Source organism: Mobula birostris, chromosome 8 (genome assembly GCF_030028105.1).
Source record: "Mobula birostris isolate sMobBir1 chromosome 8, sMobBir1.hap1, whole genome shotgun sequence".
Taxonomy (NCBI): domain Eukaryota; kingdom Metazoa; phylum Chordata; class Chondrichthyes; order Myliobatiformes; family Myliobatidae; genus Mobula; species Mobula birostris.
The window spans coordinates 139,970,920-139,992,592 of NC_092377.1; the positions used below are offsets into that span (position 1 = coordinate 139,970,920).

General features: G+C 43.4%; 1 protein-coding gene across 2 annotated transcripts in view; it reads left to right on the forward strand.

Moving 5' to 3' along the window:
• Positions 1-21,673, forward strand: part of LOC140201787 (disintegrin and metalloproteinase domain-containing protein 9-like) — a 150,260-nt gene that overhangs the window by 36,981 nt on the left and 91,606 nt on the right. For both annotated transcript variants that reach the window (XM_072266474.1, XM_072266475.1), the window contains exons 2-3: positions 12,880-12,995; positions 16,370-16,434. In XM_072266474.1, coding sequence (XP_072122575.1) covers positions 12,880-12,995; positions 16,370-16,434 — 181 coding nt within the window. The remainder of the gene's footprint in view (positions 1-12,879; positions 12,996-16,369; positions 16,435-21,673) is intronic.

The following is a 21,673-nucleotide window of genomic DNA, read 5'->3' on the forward strand; positions in this document are numbered from 1 at the left end:
ACCCTGCTGGGCATTGATAACGTAGAATACTGCAGATCCAGTTCATTGGCGATACTGGCAGGGCAGCTGCGTGGCCTCGGTTGTAGCGCGGACTGTACGTCAAGCCGCGGGGTCGTCTGTTGCAGCCGCCTGGCGGAGAGGCGGCGAAGTGGGTGTGGGAGAGAGCAGAGGTGCGGCTGGCGTGCTGGAGTCCGTGCTGTCCTCCAGCTTTGCTCGGTGGAAGCCAAACTGGATTGCGTTCGCCTGTGGACTGCTGCGGCCTTGTTTTTCCAGACGCATGCAGGCACTATCAATCTGACAATCGGGTCTTTGGGTTATATTATGTGTTTTGTGTGACTGTATGTTTACTGCTATTTTATATGTGCCTTGTGCTGTGTACGACTGTTGGCACTATGTTTTGCACCTTGGCCCTAGAGTGGCGAGATTCCCACAATGGGATCACGGACCCCTCAGTTAACGTAAGGAATCCATGGCATAAAAAAGGCTGGAAACCCCTGCCCTAGAGAAATGCTGTTTGGTTTGCCTGTATTCACAGTTGAACTGAACTTGAACTTGTTTGTATATTCTCCATGTGACTGCGTGGGTTCCCTTTGGGCACACCGGTTTCCTCACACATTCCAAAGACGCATGGGTTAGTAGGTTAATCAGTCACTTGGGTATAATTGGGCGGTGTGGGCTCATTGGCCCGGAAGGGCTGATTATCGTGCTGAATCTCCTACTGAGAAAAGCAACCTTTGTGAATCATGCACAAGGACACCCAGATCTGTCCTAGATCTTGGAGTTCTCTTTAGGTTATGAGAACACTCAGTTCTCGTTATTGTCATTTAGGAATGCATGCATGCATTAAGAAATGATACAATGTTCCTCCAGAGTGATATCACAGAAAAACAGGACAAACCAAAGACTAATGCTGACAGAACCACATAATTATAACATATAGTTACAGCGGTGCAAAGCAATACCATAATTTGATAAAGAGTGGACCATGGGCACTGTAAAAAAAAGTCTCAAAGTCCCGATCGACTCCCGAGTCCCCGATAGCAGGTGGCAAAAAGGAGAAACTCCCTGCCATAAACCTCCAGGCACCGACAACTTGCCGATGCCTTGGAAGCAGCTGACCACAGCTGACACTGAGTCCGTCCGTCTGTCTGAAAACTTCAAGCCTCCGACCAACCCCTCCGATACAGCCTCCCAAGCGCCTTCGACCTTGCCCTGGCCACCAAAACAAGCCGAGGATTCGGGGCCTTCTCCTCCGGAGATTCCGGACCACACAGTAGCAGCGGCAGCGAAGCGGGCATTTCAGAAGTTTCTCCAGATGTTCCTCCGTACTCTCACGTCTGTCTCCATCAAATCAGAATTGTGCGCGGTACCCTACTTGTCATTTAAATAGTATGTTCTTTACTGTTTTATAGCCAAAATAGGCAATTTCATATTTTACCACATTATATTCCTTTGCCAAATTTTTGCCCATTTGCTTATTTTAATAATGTTTGGGACCTAGGTATTGTCCAACGCAGCAGCACTTATTGCCCCTTCCCACTTGGTCTTGAGAAGATGATAGCTAGTCAGCTTCTTGAACTGCTTCAGTCCTTCTGATGGAGATTGGGTTGGCAGTTCCAGGGCAGTGAAGGAATGTTACTATATTTCCATGTCGGAGTGGTGAGCAACTTGGAGGCGAGCCTGCTGCTGGTTGAACCTCTTGCCCGCATTCCTCCTGTTGTGGATGTCACTTAAGTCATCTCTGTCCCTTTGTTGTCCCCTTGTGTCCATTCAACAGGTTTAACTTTGGTGCTCTTATCTGTTTGTACTAGAGCTGTGACTCCAGCCCTGGTCATTGAAGGTCACCATTTGTTACATCTTGCTGAACAGTCAAAGACCAGTTTGACACCTCTCTCTTTCCCGTTGGCCTTCTATCCACACCAGTATGTTAATTCCTATATCAGTAGTAATTATTTTCACTGATCATTTACAGTTGTTTTGTGGAAATCTGTAATGCAACCACAGGTTTCCCTTCATGCATAATGTATAGAGCTCTGGCAGAATGACCCTACATAGTTTCCCTTTCAAAAAATCACACTGACATTGAATTTTTCTTAGTGCTCTGGTAATGTCCCTAATAATAACTTCTAACGCTTTCTGTATGTCATTGTTAAACCAACTGATTTGTAGTTTCCTGCTTTCTTTATCCTTCCCTTTTTGCTATTTTTGAATCAAATAGAGCCGTCCACAAATCTAGGGAATTTTGGAAACTCCAAGCCAGTGTATCACCAGTCTTCCTGGCCACTTGCTTTAAGATTCTCGAGCCGAGTCCCTCAGAAGTTGGAGCCTTGCTGGCTCGAAGCTACAACAATTTGCTCCCGTGGCAGTCATTTTCCTGAATTCCTCTTCCTTTCAATTCCTGATTTGCAGCCTTTTCTGGGATGCTGTGTGCATTCTCCATAGTCTGATGTAAAATACCCATTTAATTAATCTACCGCCACCTTGTTTTCCGTTACAGGTTTCCCCTGCTATCCGAAGGTAGAGCGTTCCTATGAAACGGTTCGTAAGCCGGAATGTCGTAAAGTGAATAAGCAATTACTATTTATTAATATGGGAAAATTTTTTGAGCGTACCCAGGCCCAAAAAATAACCTACAAAATCATGCCAAGAAACAACATAAAACCTATAATAACAGTAACATATAGTAAAAGTAGGAATGATATGATAAATACGCAGCCTATATAAAGTAGAAATACTTTTCTGCAGCACTGTCTAGCGCAATGAAAATCCTGCAGAAGCGCTCTCGGCAGAAACACTCTCTCCAGTAAACTTTAAGCTATGAAGCTGCCAAACCATACCAATAACACATAAAAATACACAGCTTATATAAAGTAGAAATAATGTACGTTTGTATGGGAACACTCCAATAAATTGCAGTTTCGTCACAGTTAAACACCTGCTTATACGAATAACCACCTGGCTCAATCAGCAATCAGCTCTGATCTGGGCCGACATTTATGTGTCGGGCAGCACCTAATTAATTTAACTTGTTTATTTCGGCTTTTTTCTTGAAGATGTGCTGGGTGCACTCTGGCTACCGCTGCATTCTTCGCAGCCCGGAGGTTGGGGACCACTGCTTAAACTATGAAGCTGCCCTTGCCTCAGAAACCAATCAAACCACCCATGTTTTTCCCTCCCCACCGTCCCCCCTTTTCCTTCTCCCTAGGCCTCCTGTCTCATGATCCTCTCATATCCCTTTTGCCAATCACCTGTCCAGCTCTTGGCTCCATCCCTCCCCCTCCTGTCTTCTCCTATCATTTTGGATCTCCCCCTCCCCCTCCTACTTTCAAATCTCTTACTAGCTCTTTCTTCAGTTAGTCCTGACGAAGAGTCTCGGCCTGAAACGTCAACTGTACCTCTTCCTAGGGATGCTGCCTGGCCTGCTGCGTTCACCAGCAACTTTGATGTGTGTTGCTTGAATTTCCAGCATTTGCAGAATTCCTCGTGTTTGCGTTTTTAAAACCACCCATGACTATCTTTAAGTTCCACTTTCGCAACACTTTCATCACCATTGTCTAGTGCTTTCTGTTTCAGCTTATTAAAAAGGCGACTGATTTCTCCTTAAGTATAAGAAAACTTAATGGAACACCACGCTTTGTACTCCCATCAATCCCCTCAAGCAATAGACTTCCATTTTATCCATTATTGGATGCCAACTAAGAGAGACCGCTTTGCTTCGAGCAGAACCAACAGTAACATCGGCAGCTTCCAGAATTCTTTCTCTCTGCATATAAATAGTGCGAATGGTGGATGCAGGCAAGTTCAATGCGTGGACAATGACCTTACTTCGTTCACCACGATCGAAACGCTTAGTGTAACACCCTGACGAGCTCTTTTAGGCTGTTCCGATACCTTAGAACTCATCTTGCTAATGGATACACAAAATAAATCAAGCAATGCCGGCTAGAATGCAGTTCCAGTGGAGGAGATTGGCTGCTTGGGGTGCGCGCTGCCTTTTTCCGTAACAGTGAAAACACTTTCTGTTAGTGAAAACGGGTAACTAATGTAGGTCTTTCGTAACAGTGAGGTGTTGTAAAGCGAACGTTCAGAAAACGGGGGCCACCTGTATTAATTCCACAGACTTGTGTTATGTAAGATCAAAGCTCAGTATAGAAGCTGTTTCTGTATCTGTGCAGCTTTATCCTTTACTGTAATTTTTCCATTATTAATATTTCAGTCATTCATTGCTGCCTTGGATTCTGTTCAATCTTCTGATCTGCTCCTAATCTTTGCAAATTATTTTGGTTCTCTTTATAATATTTTAAAAGTTTTAGTTAACCACAAATGGTGGGTCTTCCCTTAATAATTGTTTCTCTCTAAATATATCTATTCCATGTATTCTGAAAGATCCCCTTAAATATCTGCCACTGTATCTTGACTAAATGAAACCTATAGCAAATTTGCTCCTCGCTTTAGCTACCTTTGTTTGGTGCCTCATAACTGCACTTAGTTAAGTTTTAAACACTAATGTAGAACTGATTGTTCTTGGGACTGAGTATAAAAATAAATCACAACATGATCACTGCTCTGCAGGGACACCTTCACAATGAAGTCATTAATTAATCCATTGCTGCCCATACCTGGATCTAGTTCAAAGAAAGCTGTTGTAAAAGCTCTCCATGAACTCCTCATCTCTGTTTAAGATTGCATCTGGTTTTGCCTGTCCGTATGTAAACTAACATCCCGCATCGTTGCTGTCAATCATCTCCAACAATGCTGATTGCTTTTTCTTTTGTACGCTGTCGACTGTATGGTTGTGGTTATGATGTCTGTGTCTCACTCCCACAATTGACTTCCAACCTTTTATTGTTTCTACACTCCACCCAAAATGTTTCTACACCCTGGCTTCCTGAGCCTGGTCACCTTTCCTCATCACTCCAAACATTGTTGATTTAATATGTCCTTTCTCCGTCTTTTCCTAACCCCCCGCCCTTCCTGAGTATCACGTGCCCTTCATTATTGATGTCCCATTCAATCTCATTTTGCAACCATGTCTCCGTTAAGGGCACCGGTATCCCACTGGGGCTCCCAATGGTTCTGAATGCTTCATGTGTTTAGGTACTGTCATGTGTGAAGTCAAGCAGAGCTGCAGAACGGATGATGCTAATGAGAGAGATAACGAGAGACAATGGAGAACCATTCAAAATGCTAATAAGAGAGAAGAGAGAGATTAACGAGAAAGAAACACATAATTCAGATGTTGGCGTCTGCCACAGACAGTTTGCTTTGAACCTGAACTGTTTGAAGTTTGATGGACAGGTGATACCCCACCAGGGGGATAAAAATAGCGGGTTTGCTAAGGCACAAGACACACGCCATGAGACCCTGGAAAGAGCATTGTGCCCCACAAGTTGGTGGGAGTTTGGAGGACCGCTTCGCGGGAATCGGTCAGATGCTCACAGGGTGTAAAGGTATGATCGGTGGGAACCTGGTGTGTGTCCGCCCTTGCCTGGGTGCCGGGTTCACCACGGAAGAACGATCGCATCCGGAACGGAGGGGTCACAGTTGGTGACCCCAGCTGGATCAGAAGGCATCGAAAAGTTTGCCTGAAACCAACTGCATATGTATCCCTCTCCCTCTCCCTCTCCCTCTCCCTCTCCCTCTCCCTCTCCCTCTCCCTCTCCCTCTCCCTCTCCCTCTCCCTCTCCCTCTCCCTCTCCCTCTCCCCCTCCCTCTCCCTCTCCCTCTCCCTCTCCCTCTCCCTCTCCCTCTCCCTCTCCCCCTCCCCCTCCCCCTCCCCCTCCCCCTCCCCCTCCCCCTCCCCCTCCCCCTCCCCCTCCCCCTCCCCCTCCCCTCCCCTCCCCCCCTTTCCCCCCTTTCCCCCCTTTCCCCCCTTTCCCCCCTTCCCCCTTTCCCCTTCTCCTCTCTCTGCTCCCCCCACAACGGTACACAACAGCGATTACTTCAAACTGCACTAGACTGAACTGAACTCTGCTTCACCTTAAGACTGATCATTTTACCCCTAGACTGCAATAGAACTTGGCTGATTCCTATTACCCTATTTCTGTGTATATGTGTGTACTATCATTGCTAACCTGTTACATTTATATCCTTGCAGTTAGTGTACTGTATTACTTATTTCTTTAATAAAACTTCATTAGTTCCTAGTAATCCAGACTCCAACGAGTGTTCCATTTCTGCTGGTTTGACAACCCAGTTACGGGGTACGTAACAGTACAAAGCCTTCAGTTTGTACAGACAAGGAAGTACAAGCACTGGAGTCTGGAGCAACACAAAAGGTGCTGGGGGAACTCAACAGGTCAAACAGCATCTCTGCAGCGAAATGGGTGGCTGACATTTTGGGCCACCGCAACCAGAAACATTGTTTTCCTCCATGGTGCTGTCTGACCCACTGAGTTCCTCCTGTGTTTTTTTTTTTGTGTTGCCTTGTTTTAATTTTTGTGACTTCTTGCCTCAATGACTGATTTGCTCTCCGACATCCAAGTGGTCACCATTGACCAGAAGCCCAAATGAGCCAGCCATGTGATTAGGGTGAAGAGTAGGTAAGAAGTTGTGTTCCTGCGCTGACTGACACATCTCCTGACACCACTACAAGGTCCAAGTCTGGAGGGTGATGGACGGGCAAAGTAACGCACCTCTCACCATCACATCACTGTGGGAGGTCAAATGGTTTTGAAAGACAGGTAGGGTATTGTCTTAATGATTCACTGGGACCTAGAATTTCTTTCTGAACCTCGGAAGGTACTATGAACTGGTAAGACATAATGGTCTTGTTCATGTCGTCCTTAAACTCTTCCCCCACCTCACAATCTTATTTTATTACACATGAAACCCAAGGGACCATGTGCGATAAAATTAGCAACATAATAGAACTGGTTTGTTGGAGATAGGATTGTTCTGTGACTCAGAGAAGCCCAGAGGAGTTCAGACCTACCTTTTTGCAACTGAATGTAATTTTTTATTGCTGCTGTAAAACAAAAGTTATGAAAAATGCTGCTGATAACAAACCTGATTCTGATTCTAATTAGATGAAGACAGTGAGGGCTACATCATAGGTTTAGCATAGGAACATGACGTCAGGTATGCGACCAGATAGGATGTGTACAGAAGGTATATGGAACAAGCTGCCAGGGGCAAGTGTACTTACAATATTTAAATTAAATTTAGACTGGCCTGTAGTTGGAAAAAGCTGAGAGGGACGTGGGCCAAACACAGTAATGTGACTAGCTGTGACGAATACAATGCCAGATGTTGGAAATCTTGAGCAATGTACAGAAAGTGCTGGAAGAATTCAGGTCAGGCAGCATGTATGGAGGGAAATGTGCTGTCAGACTTTCGGGCCAAGACCTGATGAAGGGACTCAGCCCAGAATGTCAACTGTCCACTTCCCTCTGTAGATGCTGCCTGACCTGCTGAGACACCCGGGTTGGTGTGTATGAGTTGGACCAAAGAGCCAATTTTCATGCCGTATAACTCTATAGCTTTAGCCTGGGTAAGTGCAGGTTTTAAGAAACTCAACTCCATCCAGGACACAGCAGCTGCTTAATTGGCTGCTTTCCCACCCCCTTAATATTTCCGTTGTTACAATGTGCATGACCTACACTAGTTATTGCAAAAGTTACTTCAACAGTGCCTCTCAAATGAAGAAGGGAGGCATAGATAGATTGGGCTTTTTCCCAGGACGGCAATGGCTCACCTTTTAAGGTGCGTGGAGGAAGGTTTAGGGGAGATGTCAGAGGAAAAGTTTTTACACTAAGAGTGGCCATTGCTTGGAATGCTGCACTGCGGGTGGTGGTAGAGGCTCATTAGAGACATTCAATAGACTCTTAGATAGACACATGGATGAAAGAAAAATGGAGGACTATGGGATGTGCAGGATGTTTAAGGTAGATTGTGGTGTAGGTTAAAAGGTTGGGCCAAAGGGCTTGTACTGTGCTGTTTTGCTCTATGTTCTATGCTCAACACTGCCACTTCCAGCCTCTGCCACTGAAACTTGGAAATACAGTATATCAACTTCCTTTGTCATTACCGGGTTGCAATCCCGATGCTCTTCATCCCACGGCAGAACGGGAACAGCTTCATTGGATGGACTGCAGTAGTCCAAGAACGTGACTCACAACCTTCTCCAGGGCAATTAGAGATGGGAAATAAATGCAGTAGAGATGATGAAGATGAGCTGAAAACATGCCACAGGTGCTGGGAGATGTTTGGGGGCCAGCAATCCTTCATCTGCTCTTTCTGATAATCTTCACTCCTTGCTGAAGTAGTCTTCGGTACTCTACCAAATCCAACCTGGGGGTGAGGAACGGACAAAGAGAGGTTGTGACTCGTGAACCAACATCAAATGTTGCTAGCACTTTGTCAGAGTTTCTATTGAAACGTTCATTATGTTCTCAGGGCAGTTTGACATGTTGTTTTAAGTACTTGGCCAGATCCAGTTCATGGGCAAATGCCTGTTTTATGGCTATGACCAAAATGAAGGAGGAAGTATTTATTCATTTAATTATTGAGATGTAGTGCGGTATAGCCCCTTCTGGCCGAGCTGATTTAACCCTAGCCTAATCATGGGACAATTTACAATGACCAATTAATCTCCCAGCCTGTATAGTATGTCTTTGGACTGTGGGTGGACACTGGAGCACCCGAAGGAAACCTCTGCGGTCACGGGGAGAACATACAAACTCCTTACAGGCAGTATTTTGTGCCTTTTGATAGGAATCATGCCTAACTGTATGTTCTCCAACCAGTGTCCGGAATTGTAAGCTAAACATTCTTTCCGTATCTCTGCATGTCTGCCGAGGTCGTTGAAGGCCCAACATCTGCGGGTTCAAATCCAAGTCAGCTGGAGGCCGTAGACTGCCTGTCCTGTATGTGGAGGAGTGAGAGAGAACGAAAGGAATAGGACTTGTGTTGCTGTTGTTGATTTGTTCCTTGTGTTCTATGTTGTTATGCTGAGCATTATACACATGCTGTGTTGGTGCTGGAATGTGTAGCAACACCTTCAGACCGTCCCCAGCACACCCTTGGATGTATTGATTGTGAAAGCAATGATGCATTTCACTGTTTCGATGTGCATGTGATAATTAAATTTGAATTTTGAAGTATATATTTCCTGTAGTAGAGTTTGCGGTGATGTGATATTACATGGAAGGATTGGTGGCTGTGCAGGCGTAAGAGACTACAGATGATGGAATCTACAGTTAAAGACTGTGGGAGGAGCTCTGTGCCTATCAGCCCCTTGGATTCAAAGTGATGATGGCCATTTTGGCTTGTTGCCCTGCTTCAGTCACTGAAATGTCGACCATTCTTTGCCTCCACAGATGTTGCTTGGCTTACTAACTTCCTCCTGCAGTTTGTTTTTTGGCGGCTGTGTATGTCTGAAAGGACTTGAAAGGAGCAGCTTGCTGGATGGTCTGACACCCTATCTAAACTTCTGTGAAACACAGCAAACTTCACGATGTGTGTCAGTGTTAATAAATCTGTTTCTGACATTCAGGGCATCATGCACAAACCTGAAGCGTTTGATAGGACGAGGCAATGGCCTGTAATTGGGCCCAGTGCACTTGTCCAGGTGAGTAACATCTTGAAAGAAGAATAGAGCTGATTTCTAGCCTTTCATATGAAAATCCATCACTAATGAAACTTCTTGGAAGAAACACTTCCCTACATTTGTTTTGCAACATCGATTATATGACTAACCCTGGAACAGATATTGGAACAGTTTCATGTGGTTTTGTTTTTGTTTAGCGGATGTCATCTTCCAGTTAGGTTGTTGGGCAACACTGGTGTGGTTGGCTTCTCAAGGTCTTTGAGAGAACAGGTAGAAAATTTGTCACATCTTTCTGAAGTAACATAACCATTCTGTTTTAATTTGGATGTGTTCATGGACTGGAGATGTCTCTTGCATTGCCAGCATTTATTGCCCATCCTTAATTGCTTCTGAAGAGTTGTAAGTCAGGCGTCAGCTCTGTTGCTGGTTTTTACAGCATGTGTAAAGTAAGGAAGAGGGACAGCAGATTTCCTTCTGAATGTTACTGTTGTTTTTTTTTTCACAACAGCATAGTTTTATAGTTTCCATTACTCGGACACTTTATAAATTCCAGATTTTTTAACTTGAATTTAAATCCCCAACTCAGTTGGTGGCATCTAAACTTCCCTCCGGATCAATATTTCTACCTTGTTGCCATTATCTTAACCATTATGCTATCACAGCACAGTAAAGTGCTTGCATCTTCGAAGATGCAAAAGATGCAAAGATCAGAAGATCTATTGTGGACCCAAAATATTGATGCAATTACAAAGACAGTGGTTATATGCCATCAGGAGTTCGAGAAGACTTGGTATGTCACCAAAGACTCTCAAATTTTTACAGACTTGCACCTATCACTCAGCACTTAAATGGAAGTACCATGGATACTGGGATGCAGAGCATCCTGCAGATTGAATTCAATAAAGATCATTGATCTCAGTCACACTCCATTGTGTCTGTTTAAAGATAAGTACAGTATTTGGGAACTATAACAGTGAAGACTTCAGGAAGAGGAAGTCCAGAGAACACACACCAGTCCTCTTAGAGGGATCAGCAGTGGAAAGGGTAAGCAGTTTTAAGTTTCTAGGTGTCAACATCCCTGAGGATCTATCCTGGGCCCAACATATTGATGGAGTTACAAAGAAGGCACGACAGCAGCTATATTTCATTTGGAGATTGAGGAGAATTGGGTGTAAATCCCAGCCTCTGGTTATTGGTCCACTGCTGTGGTCCGTAGCACCTTTCTGCTTCCTCTGTGCAGCCTCCTTGTTATGTTGCAAACATCTCTTCCACCGGCCTCTCTGTCAAAGAAGACGATCCCAGCGCATTCACTATTTCTTCAATGGTTGGCACTGGGTGTCAAGACTTAAGTCCGTGGAGCATCTCAGGTTAACAACGTGACTGGTTTATTGTTGCCACAAGTGTGGAGATGCAATGCAAAAATTGGTTTTGCTAGCGGCTCAAGATTGGTAATTTCAAACCATATGTATATCGAGGTAGTAGAAAGGGATAAACGGTAACAATGTAGAGTTTCGTGTTAATTACAGAGAGAGTACACTGCAGGTGGACTTTAAGGTGTAAGGGCCGTGGCAAGGTAGATTATGAGATCAAGAGCGCATCTTTATTGTATAATAGTGGGGTAGAAGCTGTCTTTCCACCCCATGACGTCTTATTTCTTATTTTTATCTTCCGCCCAATGGAAAGGGCAAGAAGGGAGAATGACAAGTGGGAGGGCTCTGTGATCATATGATGCTTCCTATGTTGGGAAAGCCCAAGACCAGAGGACACAGCCTCACAGTAGAGGGACCTCCTTTTTTAAGAGGTGATGAGAAACTTCTTTAGCCAGAGAGCGGTGAATCTGTGGAATTCTTTACCATGGGCGGCAGCGGAGGCCAAGCCCTTAGGGTTATGTTGAAGGCCGAGGTCGATGGATTCTTCACTGGTCAGGGCGTGAAGGGATGCGGGGAGAAGGCAGGAGATTGGGGCTGAGAAAGAAAATGGATTGGCCATGATGAAATGGTAGAGCAGACTCGATAGACCGGATGGCCTAATTCTGCTCCTTTATCTTACAGTCTTAATTGGTATGTCACCAAAAATACTCGCAAACTTCTACAGATGTACAGTGAAGAGCATTCTAACTGGTTGTATCAACATCTGGTATGGAGAGGCTTCTGCACGGGATTGGAAAAAGCTGCAGAAAGCTCCCAACTCAGCCAGCTCCATCATGGGCACCAGCCTTCCCAGCATTGAGGACTTCTTCAAAAGGCAATGCCTCAAAATGGTGGCATCTGTCATTATGGACCCCCATCACCCAAGACATGCCCTTTCCTCATTGCTACCATCAAGGAGAAGGTACAGGAGCCTGAAGACACACATTCAATGTTTTAGGAGCCGCTTCTTCCCCTCCTGCATCAGAATTCTGAATTGCCTTTGTAATTGCATCAGATGAATCTATGAAAACTACCTCACTATTTTTTTTGTTCTCTTTTTGCAGTACTTATTCGATTTTAAATAGAAAGGGAGTGTTTTTTTTAAAAATTACATTTTGCACAGTACTGCTGCCTCAAAACAACATATGTCAGATGCCAGTGGTATTAAACCTAATTCTGATTCTCATTCTGGTTCCTAACGCTTAGGAGATGCCAAGTGGCAAGCAGTAGAAATCACAACAGTACAGAGATTAGCCCAAAGACCTTCTGCCGTGACGTAGGAGTATGTCTTGGATAAACAATTACCAAGAAGGCCGTCCAACCATGACCTTGTTTTTTTTCCTTATGTTTTCTTACGAGTGGGAGCCACTTGGTCTGTAAAGTCTACAAAGGCTCTCAAAAGAGTTCCTACACTGTCATGTCCATAAACTCTGGCAAATTTGGCCACCCAATTCAGATTAACCCACCAGGCCAAAGGTCTTTGGGTGTGCCAGGAAACCTGGAGGAAACCGATGCGCTCTCAGTGAGAGTATGTACTCGGGACATGTTTTATTTAGCCGAGGGGTAAAATTCAGGGAATTGGATTGAAAGTAATTTCAAAGAGGAGAGATGAAGGATTAGAGTATAGTGAGCTTTGAGTTCATTGCCTGAAAAGGGTGGTGGGGCAGAAGCCTTCATCGCAGTACGTGGATGTGTACTTCAAGAGCTGGGCACAGACCTCTCCACCCAGTAGTGGAAGGTGGGATTAGACTGAGGAGCTCTTTTCTTTTGACCGGTGTGACTGAGCAGCTTGCTGTGTTGTAATTTTTCTCTGCTTCTATGAAATGTAACACCTGTGTGGTGTTCATTTGTAATACTGCTCTCTCACACTCTTCAGCAAATACTGAATTTCTGACTCCTGATTCTTTGTTTTCTGAACAGGTCATTGGCATCCAACCTCCCATCAGACCGCAACACTTTCTGCCTATGAAATTACAGTCCCACAACAGCTGTCGGAGAGAGAGAAGAGAGACGTGGGTCAGAGCTCTTCATCGCAGGTACACTGGAAAGTAATTGTTCTGCTGGATCTTTCTGACTGGCTGCACTGGTGATGTTACGCAGGAGTATAACTTGGGAAAATATTTGTCACGAGTACCTCGAAATATTGAAATCTAACAGTGAAATGTGACGTTTTGCCTCATCAACCAGCATAGTTGGATAAAGTGCTGGGGAGCAGTGCGCAAATGTCACCGTGCTTCTGGCACCCACGTGGCATGTCCGCAACTTACAATTTTGTGGCAGGAAAATCAATAACTCAGTATGTTATATGATGTGATTGAATCATTGGGATGATTGGAAAATGACCAGGCTGCAGGAATAAAACTAAGAAAGCTCAAAGAATGTTGGTGTTTATTGTGAGGAGAACAAATGGGGGGGGGGGGTTATACCTCAGTTCTATTGAGTATTGGAGTATGTAGTTCAGTATTGATCTCCTAATTTACACTGGGATATGAATACATTGGAAGCAGTTTGGTGAAGTTTTCTAGACTAATATCTGGAAAGGGTGGGTTGGTTTATGAAGAAAAGCTGGACAGGTTATGCTTGTATCTGCTGGAATTCTGAAGAGTGAGAGGGAATGATTGGAACGTGTAGGATCTTAAAGAGTTGCGGAGAGGATGTTTTCACTGGTGGGAGAATCTCGAACTAAGGGGTCTTCTGTTTAAAATAAATGATTTCCCATTTAAAAAGTTGAAGCAAATATTTCTTTCTCGGCATGTCTTCGGAAGTCCCTTGCTCAAGGAACAGTGGAAGAAGTGTGAATCTTTTTAAAGTACATGGAATGGGCTGCTGGCAACAGTGGTGGAGGTGAATATGGTAGGGTCTTTTAAAAGACTTTTAGATAGGTACATGGAGCTTAGTAAAATGGAGGGCTATAGGTAAGCCTGGTAATTTCTAAGGTAGGAACGTGTTAGGCACAACTCTGTGGGCCGAAGGGCCTGTATTGTGCTGTAGGGTTTCTATGCTTTCTATGTTTCTAAAGCATTGCCAGACAGATAGATTATTTTAAGCAGTGGACTGCAAGGTCACTGCAGTAAACAGGAATCCAAATTAAGGCTGCAATCTGATCTTATTGAATGGCTTTGCAGGCTCGAGGGGCTGAATAGTCTACTCCCTCTCCTTGTTAGTGAAGTGGAAAAATTGTGGAGGTTTTAGACGAGGATTTATTTAGGGTAGTTTATGGCAGCTGAACTTTGTTGGCCACTGGAAATCAGCAGCCAGTTAACCTACCAGACTGATTCAACTAGCAGCCTTCTTGTCACTGATTTGACTGTCAATTCCCTTCAGGAGCCTTTGCCATTTACATTGGGGGAATTACACCAGTGACCCGCACGGCTTTGCAATGTGGGAGTAAATTGGAGGGGACTGAAGTAGCCTCGGAGAGAATGTGCAAGCTTCACACAGACAGCACACATTGATGGACTTAATTGTGTTGGGTTCTATCGTGTTCCTTGTTTCGCGGCTGCCTGCAAGCTGACAAATCTCAACTTGTATACTCTGTACATACTTTGATAATAAATGTATCTTGAAGATTTGAACTTTATTTATCATATGCACATCTAAAGGTATAGTGAGATGTGTCTGTGTGAACAAAGTGGTTGATGAAAAATCGCCTGAGAATCCCCATTTACATACAATGATTGTTCATCCTAATGTATACATTTCCTCAATTTCCTGAATGTCTGCTCTTCCGACACCCCTTACCTTTCCCATACAGGAGATTGAGTTCCCTCAGTTCTCACCTTTGACCACTATTTCCTCCACATCCAGCTTTTCAACCTTTGCTATGTTCCCCAGCAGCAGGATACTACACCTGTCCCACCTCCCCCTCTTTCTCCAGCCTCCCTTCTGCTTTCTTTAGGGACCACACTCTATGAACGCCTGGCCCACTCCTCCCTTCCCATACCTTGCTATCTCAGGAAATGTAACATGACCCTTCATTTGAGGAAGAGGTTCATGTGCAACTTCTCCAACCTGCTCTGTTACATTCAGTAACGAACATCTGCAGATGCTGGAAATCAAAGCTACACACACAAAATGCTGGACAAAATGAGCAAGCCAGGCAGCAGCTATGGAAAAGAGTAAACAGTGGATGTTTCAGGCTGAGAATGTTGCATTCAGTGCTTGTGATGTGACCTCCTCTATATCAGTCAGACAAAGTGTAGATGAGGTGACTGATTTACTAACTGCCTCTACACTGTCCTCAGTGGCCATCTTGAGCTCTTTGTTCTGTACCACTTCAATCTCTCTTTCTCGCTCCCACGCCAATCTGTCCTCCAGCTTTTTCCATCCCAGTGTGAGCCCAAAGGCAAACAAGAGCAGATCCCCATAATCCACCTGGGTAGCCCTCAGCCCAATGGTACCAATACTGGGTTTTCCAATTTTAGCTATCTCTCCCACTCCCACCAGTCTGCTGAGGGCCATTCTCCCTTTGTAGACCTTTTCCATCCCTCTCTTCCTCATTATCCTCTCTCACTTGCCTTAATCTCCCACTCATCTGAGATCTCTTCTCCCTAGTTACACCTTTCCTGTTCTCTTCCCCACCTGGTTTCATTTGCCCATCATTACCTGTTTCCACCTATCACCTTTTAGCTCTTTTTCTATCCTGGAGGAGATGTACTTGTGAACAGCAGTACCATTGCCAGCAGGTACTGTCCCAAAAGATTCAGAGAGTGGCTGTGGCTGGAACAGTGCTACGACCAGGAAGCTAAGAGCAGAAGTTAAGATAACTTTGCAGCAGAGTGAGAGGGATGTGGCCAAGGAGGTCAGGAGTGCCTCTGTATATGTGGGGTGGAGATTTCAAAGAGAATCTCTGTGCATTGGTGACTGGCAAGATGACCGATATGTCTGCATTTGGTCTTTGCAATGAGGAGGGAGGGAGGCAGACCCTGAAATTACATAAAGGCATTCAGCTCAAAGCAGTACAATAAAAAAAAACTACCCCTCCTTGTAGCCTCTTTCCTGGACTCTACCAGGTCAAAGTACTGACATATCAATAAATCATTTGCCACTAATTTCTGTTGACTTTAGATCACTGGTGTTACTAACTGAAAGTATAAATACTTGCCTGTGACAAGTTTATGTATTATAATTTCCTTTGATAAGCAAATTGGTTGTACCGGCCACAAAAGTCAATATTTTCTTTGATAAATTAGTTGCCAATTAAAAGACTCCATCCTATTTTTCCAAAATGTGGAGTTCTACATGAGAGCTATTGTGAGGGGAGGGAAGAGATAAAGATATCAACATTTTATTTAATCATTATTCATGTAGACGCAGGCAGCCTATTGTTTTGTCAGTGAGTTATTGATGTTGTTCTTGTATTTTAAAAAAATTAGCTAACTATTCTATTTTTTTGTATGGAACGTTGCAGGGCAGGCTGTCGTATGTCATTCAGATAGCGGGACGTGACCATGTTATTCACCTGACGAAAAATGAGTGAGTATTTTCTCTTCATATTCCTAGTATTGCCTGTATTCTGCAGCTGCAATGTAATCTGTGTGAACAGCTTACTCGCATTCTTCTCAGAATGGCTGTTTGGCCCATCAGGTCTATCCTAGAACTTGGATTACACGCTTCCTCTAATTTCATGTCATCATCAGGCACCATGCCCAGTTTGAGCTTTGACTGCCATGGCCCACACACTCCTGTTTCGGGTCAAGTGGATCAATTCATTGGTATTCATTTCCAGTTCTCTGGCTGCTGTCTCTATCATCATTTGTCTTTGCCTTCCTCTTGCTTTCTTCCCTTCAATCTTTCCCATAATTACCGTGCATTCTAACTCCTCTTCCCTAATTACGTGTCCAATGAAGTTACGTTGCCTTTTCATGATCTCATACATTATTTCTGTTTTTCTGTTTGCTCTGTTCATGACATCCTCATTAAATATTCGTTTCGTCCATGATATTCTTTGCATCTTCCTCAAAAACCACATCCCTGCTGCTACAATTCATTTCCTCATGTTAATAGATATTGTCCAACGTTCTGAACCATATAACATAGCTGGCTAAATGTAACATTTCAGTACTCTGAGGCGGGTTGTCATGCCTAGTTTAGTATTGGTCAGTATACTCTTTATTCTCGTAAAGGTGTCTTTTGCCATCCCTATTCTTCTTTTGATGTCCAAGTCACACCTGCCATCTGATGGCACCCAGCTTCCTAAGTAGCAAAAGTTCTGTACTTGTTTTATGTCCTCCCCATTTATTCTCAGCCTGCAGAAAGGATTCTCCTTCTTTTTGGATACCACCATACATTCTGTCTTCTTGCAATTGATAAGTAGACCTATTTTTGCACTTCCTTCAAAAATTATATCAATTAAGTTTTGTAGTTCTTCCTCCGTACTTGCAATTAACACAGTGTCATCAGCATACCTGAAATTATTAATGTTTTCACTGCCAACTTTGATTCCCAATATGTCTCTTATTTTTGTAATATTGTTTCACTGTTCTTATTATATAAACCAGGGGAGAAAACACACCCTTGTCTAACGCCTCTCTTGATTTTCGTAAACTGACTCACTTCTCCATCTATTCTTACAGTGGCAGTTTGTTCCCAGTACAGGTTTCTGATTAGGCAGAGGTCTTTCGAATGTAGATCTAGAGTTTTCTGTAATATTTCAAATAACTTATTGTGCTTCACTTTATCAAATGCTTTTGTGTAGTCGATAAAACAAACAAATCTTTTTGCACTTGAATAGCTCGTTCTGATAGTATCCTTAACATCAATATTGCATTTCCTGTACATTTGTCTTTCACAAAACCACATTGTTCTTTGCCTATTTCAGCTTGTATCTTACTTTTAGCTCTTGTCATCAAAATTCTTAGCAGTATCTTGGTGATATGACTCATTAAACTTATGGTCCTATGTAAATTACATTCTATTGCTCCAGCTTTCCTAGGAAGAGTGATAAATACTGATTTTTTTCATCTCTTCTGGTGTTATTCCAGTCTCATAAATGTCATTGATTAAATCAGTAAGTTTTTCAATTCCATAATCTTCAAGGGCGATAATTTGTTCTATTACTAATTCATCAGGGCCTGCTGCCTTTCCTTTCTTCATCTTATTTATTGCATTACGAACTTCAAATTTTAAAATACGTGGATTTTCAATGTTTTTCTTAATTTCTGGTTTTTCGCCTTTGTCGTCTTCAAACAATCCCCAAATATACTCAGTTCATCTGTTCATAATTTCATCTTTTTCCATGATAATGGTACCGTCCTTTGCTTTCAAACATCCACCTGAAGAACAGAGGAGCTTTTTACCAGTGATATTCTTGATTTGTTGATGTAACCTTTTTGGATCAGTAATAGGGATTCTCATTCCTGGTTTAACCATTCTTCTTTGGCTTTTTGACATAAGCTCTTTTGTCTAAAGACATATTCTATAGAATTTGCTTTCTTCTGTCTCCTTTCTTCCATTAGATTTTTGATTTCATCTGTCATTCATTTATTCTTTGGGCTTTTTTCTTTCTTAGGAATCACTGACTTTGCTGATTCTACCAAGGCATCCTTTAGAGAGTTAAATTTCATTTCTACATGACTGCTATCATCTTCAACAGACTCTATTTCTAGACTTTGAAATCTATTCCCTACTTCAATTGTAAACTTCTGTCTTAAGTTTTCTTCTTTAATTAATTGCAAGTAGTCAAGGGATTGTTCAGGTTTTCGCTTCTTTAGTTTTTTAAGTTTTACTTTTACATGACATACTACTGGGTTATGGTCACTATTACAGTCTGCACCTGGATATGTTTTGCATTGAGTCACTGAGTTTCTAAATCTTTGGTTTATAGTAATAAAGGCAATTTGATTTCTAGTGTTATCACCTGGACTTTTCCAGGTCCACAAGTGTCTTGGATGGTATTTAAAGTAGGTATTCATAATGACCTGGTTATTCATCTTGCACCACTCTACCCATTTCTCACCTCTTTCATTTCTTTCCCCTAGTCCAAATTTTCCTATGGTATTTCCATCAGCACCTTGCCCTACTTTAGCATTTAGATCTCCCGTGACAATAACAATATCTTGAGATTTGTATCCATTATTTGCTTGTTCAAGCTCTTCATAGAATTTATTTATATCCTCATTTGTTCCGTCTGTTGTTGGTGCATATACCTGTATAATTGCTAAATCAAATGGTTGTCCTCTGAATCTAACAAGGAGCACTTTTTCTGATATTGCCCAATGTCCTAAAAAACTTTTTGCCATGTTTTCATCCATAAGAATTCCTACTCCATTAGTATGGGATGTTCCACAAGAATAAACTAGTGTTTTATTTCTAACCGGACATGTTCCAGCACCTATCCAACGAACTTTGCTAATTCCCATGATGTTAATCTTTAGTCTTTCCATTTCATTTATCACATTGTCCAATCTTTCTGCTTGATATAGGGCTCTTACATTCCAAGTGGCAATAATTTTCTTTTGTGTTACTTTAATTTTATGAGCGGTAGCTTGATGATGGTCGGAGATCCCCTGCTGGCCAGAATCAACCCTACCGAGCAAAGCATCTTCAGAGTTGTCTTGAAGATCCTCTGTGTTCCTCTGTGTTCTTGACTTGAGTTTGCATACCGCCAAAGGCCGATTTTAACCAAGCACTTGAGGTATTGTGTGTAGCAATTAGCAAACAAGAAACAGCCTACCCCAACGCCTTTTAAATCATTGTCGGGTCTTTAGTCAGGCTTGTTTCAAGCAATCTCTGCCTATTTATCATCAGCTAGTCACCTGTAGCGCCAGGGATTCCAACACACTCGACCACAGGAATGCCTACTGTTCCATCCTAGACCCCATTTTGGGAAATCTGATCATTTGGATGTCGTGCTCTTACTAACATTCAGGCAGAGGCTAAACAGCAAGGCTCCAGAAATAACGACGACAAAGAGGTGATTGCAGGAGGCAGAGGAATGGCTACGGGGTTGCTTTGAGTCGGTGCACTGGACTCAATAGATTATCACAGACTTTATAAAAACAGTTGTGGATGAGTGTGTGCCCACAAAATCGTTCAGAATGGTCCCCAATCAGAAGTGATAGATGAACCAAGAGATACGCACTCTGCTGAGCGTCAGATCAGTGGCGTTCAGTTCTGGCCACCAGGTAAAATACAAGAGGTCCAGGTACAACATCTGGAAAGCCACCTCAGGTGTGAAGTGGCAATTCCAGACTAAACTTGAATCAGTGAAGGACGCTTGACAACTCTTGCAGTGCTAAAGGGCCATCACCTCCTACAAAGTGAAACCAAGCGACATAGGTGACAACTAGGTTTCGCTTCCAGTTGAGCTCAGTGCCTTCTGTGCTCACTTTGACCATTAAAATGTGGAGGCACCCTCACGAGCTCTCACAGCCCCTGACGACCCAGTCATTTCCGTCTCTCAGGCTGACATGGAGCGTCCTCCAAGAGGGTGAACCCACAGAAAGCCTCCTGCCCGGATGCGGTACCTGGCCAAGTACTAAATACCTGCGCTGATCAACTGGCTGTAGTGTTCACTGAGATCTTTAGCCTCTTGCTTCAGCAATCTGATTTACCCACCTATTTCAAGCAGGTTTCAATTACACTGGTGCCTCAGAAGAAGGTGGTAATCTGCCTCAATGGCTATTGCCTAGTGGCAGTTACATCCATTGTAATACAGTGCTTTGAGAGGTTGGTGATGAAACATATCAATTCCTGCCCGAGGAGCAACTTGGATCTGTATCAATTTGCCTATCATCACAACAGGTCAACAGCAGATGCCTTTCATTGGCTCTTCACTCAACACTGGAACATTTGGACAGTAAAGCTGTAGTAATCAGGTTTCTCTTCATTGACTACAGCTCGGCCTCGATAGCATCATCTCCTGAAACTAATCAATAAGCTCCAAGACCTCCTTGTGCAACTAAATCCTTGATTTCCTCAGGTAGACCACAGTCAGTTTGGATTGGCAACAGCATCCCCTCCATGATCTCCATCAGCACAGATGCACCACAAGGCCGTGTGCTGAGTTCAGCTTTTCTTGCTTTATACTTATGACTGTGAAGCTAAGCACAGCTTCAACACCATGTTCAAGTTTGCTGACAACATCATTATTATTGGCTGTAATTGCTGCTGAAGTGCATCTACTAAATACTGACTTGAAGGGAGTGAATACTTGCACAATCAATTATTTTCTGCTTTATAGTTGTAATTTAGATCACTTTGTAGAGCTCTGTTTTCACTTTGACATGAAAGAGTCTTTTTCTGTTGATCAGTGTCAAAAATTAAATCCACTGTGATTCAATGTTGTAAAACAATGAAAACCTCTAAGGAGGGAGGAATACTTTTTATAGGTACTTACAACAGAGACAGCCTTTCTAATCAGTTTTTTGAGCCGCATGCACACCACCGCAGAGAAGACTACTGGCGACAACATGCAGATCCAAGTTGCTCCTCGGGCAGGAATGTGAAGGAGAGGCCTGCATACTCCAAAGGACTACAGTCTCCTCAGGAAGTGGAGGCAACTGTGGCCTTTCTTGTACACAGCCTCTGTGTTAGTGCTGCACTCAAGACTGTCATCCAGGTGCACACCCAGGTACTTGTGATCCCTCACCACATCGTCGTCCTCACCATCAATGGTAACGGAGCAGTGTAAGCTTGGTCTTCCTAAAGCCCATCACCATCTCCTTTATCTTAACCAGTTTATTGAGCCTGTTGGCATCACACGTGTTGGTGC